The 4468-nt window shown below is 35.9% G+C and overlaps 1 protein-coding gene across 1 annotated transcript; it reads right to left on the bottom strand.

The window, feature by feature from the left end:
• Positions 1-122: 122 nt before the first annotated feature.
• Positions 123-2460, bottom strand: LOC116351649 (the record flags this gene model as incomplete). The annotated part of the gene is made up of 3 exons (XM_031783787.1): positions 2382-2460; positions 994-2242; positions 123-924 (listed from the first exon to the last, which is right to left on the bottom strand). Coding segments are annotated over exons 1-3 (2089 nt in total), but the record flags the coding sequence as incomplete, so codon positions are not given.
• Positions 2461-4468: the final 2008 nt, after the last annotated feature.

Consider the following 4468-nt stretch of genomic DNA (forward strand, 5'->3'; position numbering starts at 1 on the left):
ATTGCAAGCGTCACTGAAAATTTATATCAGATCATTTTCAGATTTAATGTGCAGTATTGCGTCACAGTGAGAACTTCCAAAGAAGTGTTTTTTACTTATACAATATACAATTATGCACATACCTTTGAATAAAATATTCTTTGCGGCAACAATGTCACGGTGCCAAATGACTACGTGCTCAATCATGTCTTCTGGTTCAGCATCACCCAATTCATGGTATTCTCGAGTTAATGACCAAGTTTTGAAGATAACTTTTATCTTTGGCACTAAACGCTCGATGTTCTCACGATCTGGATTGATTGCTCTCTCCACAATTCGCTCTTTCTTAAGCTCTTGTCTGCTCAAATTCGTCACAATTATCGGTGGTAGTCCAACAATCGGTTTTGGTATGCAATTTCGACAAATTTTGAATCGATGATTTTTGGTTTCTCTTGGAAATCGCTCGTGACAATTGGCACACGTTATTGATGTACCCCATTCATCTTGAAAACTGACCTTTGTGTGCTCTTGTTTCTTGAAGCTAGTCGCCAATTTACGCGTTCCTGGGCATCTTTTCCGCTTCTTTATGCCCCATGGCCGATTTGGTGCCATTTCTCCAGCACCAATCCAAATCCAAGACGGTTTGTTGTTCGTTACCCGCATGGCAACTTTATCACTTGTTTTGGTAGCCTTGATGTGGTGATCGAGATCCAATCGTGCATATTTTCGAGTCGCATATGCTTGCATTCCCATTCGTAGCATTTTGATGCGATGCAGAATGTACGCTTTCCATGTGGATCCACGCGGCGATGGTATCACTGGGTACGACTTGAAATCCATTTGTTCTTCTTCAACAAACCACCAGGTCAATCGATCTGCCTTTCGATCTCTCTTCTTCTGCTCGGTTTGCCAATGAAATCGTGGATTGGATATTTTAATGTTTTCCTGTTAAATAATTACGTCAAATTTCAATCACGTTCCGAAAAAAAAAATGTAATAACAAACTTAATTTACCTCAATGTTTGAATTGATATGGCGGCGCACAACGGCCACCCACGTTTTCTCATTAGGATCGATGGCACTAGCATATGTCATGTTGTTAAATGTGGCCTGCTCCGAATTTTCCACCCAAGCCTTCGCTGGCTTCTCGTACAATATTGACACGCAAACACTATTGGTGATGATTTGCGAGTGAAACCGCTTCTGCTTGCCGATTTGTTTGATTTTATCCATGTCGAAAACCAAATTCCACAATTCATCTCTATGGCCGTTCATGTAATAGTCCAGTGTGTATTTGTTCATTCGATTGGTCAGCGGATTGCGAGAACTGGGCACCACTCCTAGTACAGTGTTCGCCAAATAATACATATCTTTCATATCCAATCGAACGTTTTTCAGTTGGAATCGGCATAACGGGACAAGTGCGAAATTGTTCACTTTTGGCGGTCGATTGTTCGTTATCAATCCATCGCGACGGAATGCATGCCATTGTTGTGAATATTGATGAAACACTTCGATTTGGCGTTGCATTTGACCGAACATCCACAGTGATTGGAACCAATTGTCCTTAACGAACTCATTGACAGTGACCGGAACCAATTGTTCATTATGAACTTTTTGACACTGCCAACCGATTCTTTCCAGTTCATACAATAAAATGTTCATCTTATTTGTTCTCTCTACATCACCATGTGTCAGATCTTTGTTACTAGTGGCGTAAACTTTTGCGTTTCGTATATCGATGCCGTCAAATTTTGATCCATTGTATTGATGGCCATTGATATTCATGTTATAATACCAGCGTTTCATTTGAAAAAACGATTCAACATGTTCTGAACAATGAGTGTTGAGATTGGTCTGATTATTTCGAATGTGATCTTGGTAGAAATAATTAAAACCATTTCCCAGGCATTCTTTATCGGGCCATTCAAAATTCTCTACACCGAAGTGTGCCTCGACAATGTTACGAAAAGCTGGCGGCATTAGTTCCTCTCTGTCGACTTTATCGGCTAAAACACCGTTAAAGCACTCAATGAAAAATGTTTTACCGTTTTGTACAAAAAATTGTTGGTTCCCATCATCGATGGCTTCTTGAATTTTGTACAACGCCAACAATGATGCCAGTGACGAAATCAGTGTCATTTTGTAGCTTCGATGATCCAAAAACTGAATCACTCTGTCGCGATATTCTTCCCGTATGATTGACTTGACGCCTTGTTTTATGACTACAAGGTTCTTAATGTCGTCTTTCCTTTCGGGTGGACTGTATAAATGAAACGAAAACAAAGAAAAACATACACACTTATTTAAAAAAAACTGGTCACAAAACAATATTGCGAAATTGCATCGAAAATCCAATGAAAAAAAAACACAGAATAAATATTAAGAAAAACAATGCTTACATATTAAATTGATCCTCTCTTGATCTTGTTCTACTCATGGTTTAATCAATCAATCACAATTTCTGGTGCTTTTCCAAATACTATGGGATAGTTATCACTATTTTCGGTTGCAATCAATTCGCATCAATTTCACAATTCAAATTGTAATTTTTAATGTGTTTTTGTTGGTTCTGCTTGTAAACTACCTGACGAAATTCAATTATTATTATCAATTTAAAGTTATTTTTCTGACTTGATGATGAGATTTATTGGTATTTCAAATAGCTTCACAGCGCGAACGGTAACTTTGAACTAAAATGAATGCAGAAATGCACCGCTATTTATAGCAAATTATTGCTGTATTGCAAAAAGTCAAGCCTCGAAAACTAAAATGACTGGAATTAAACGATTCTATTGATACATCAATATATGCAAAAAATTTACAATATTTTCATTCAACAACTCAATCACTCCACTTTGATTTGCCACAAAACTCTGCCGAAAATGCATTTTTAAACAGGAACATAACAAATCACAAACGAAAGAATTGTCGAAATGGTTTTTTTTTCAAATGTGTTTCGATGATTTGGAATATTAACAGTAATACTTTATAAATGTTCTGTCGTTTGAATTGAAAACAGAAACAGACACAAAATATTTCCGCAAATTCACATTTCGTGAACACACGATATCGTTGTATCAAAACACTGACGAAGCACATCACAAAAACAAGCGGTGATCGGGAATACTGTTGTACGGTCAAAATTCTACAGTTTGTTGCATTCGCACTAGTATTTCGTTTACAGAAGAACAAAAACACAAACACATATTATATTGTCTCTCTCACATGTTTCGTTTCTTTGTGCTGTGACATAAAAAAGCCACTGATACAATATTAGCACTAAAATCCATTTGTCTTATATGATAAAATAAAAAGTTGAAAACTGAAATCGGTTGTCATTTTGAATTTAATTTGTTTGAAAAAAACAACAACAACGCACATTTTCTGACCGCTAATAAGAACAAAGAAGCTCGTGCGTATGAAAATTCGATTGGAAATCATGGATATACTCTACATTCCGTTTGACACTAAAATGGCCACATAATTATCCTTGTGAATGTGTGACTCTCTCTGTTGTGCATTTGTGTGTGTACAAACTTTCAATTGTTTATATGCGCGACCGGTTCAATATTGCATGTTTCAAACCGAAACACCGAATGAATTTGTTTATATCACTTTCCCTCACACACACACAAACTCTGTATTCGTAGCGATATTTGACTTTTTGAATTTGTCCAACTGAATTTTAGGCGACGGAGAATGCAATCGTATGAGATTGTTGTTGTTGTATACCAAAAATCATCTCTTTCTAAACTGGCGGCACTTCTCAGTATAGTTTTGGCCGCAATAAAAAAATCAATCCCGTTAAATATTGAATAGAGTGATTTGTTTGTTTGTGATACATGTTAAATCGAAGCACAAAAAATTCCTTTGCTACATTAATTCTGTTGAAAACTAAAAAATGTGAATACAAACTTTGTGTGTACTCCAGTTGAAAAGAAAACAAATCTGAATGGCAACTCATTATATTTCGTTGTGATTTTGTATATTGAAACATTTTTGTCAACACACTGTAATTTTGTCGATGTGTGATGTTCAATATTCAACTGATCCTTGCCTTCTTAATGATGCTGGACATATGTATGAATATAAGTGATACAAAATGCAATCAAACAGCGAAAACAGTCGATAGAATTGTTGATATAAATTTTATGTAAACAAAATCGAACATTTGAATCTCATGTTACACATACTTTCATTCTTTAAACGAGTAAGAGTCAGCAAAACGCGCATTGTATCAATACCGTTGTATGCTTTGAGATTCAAACAAAAACGGCAACACATTTGAGTGAGTTTGAATGAGACTGAAAGACCAATAGGAGAAATAAATTGTAAAATGTTAACGTAATAAATGAACAATTTTATTGGAAACTATGCATATAATCAACTTTCCATTGACACGAAAATTACCACCGAAATGGGTGAAAACGTTACATTTTTCAACGTTAAAATAGATAAAAAACGTTACATTTTTGTTTGCTGGGTA

This window comes from Contarinia nasturtii, unplaced genomic scaffold, assembly GCF_009176525.2.
Source record: "Contarinia nasturtii isolate CC-2019 unplaced genomic scaffold, AAFC_CNas_1.1 Cnas_scaffold_5919, whole genome shotgun sequence".
Lineage (NCBI taxonomy): Eukaryota > Metazoa > Arthropoda > Insecta > Diptera > Cecidomyiidae > Contarinia > Contarinia nasturtii.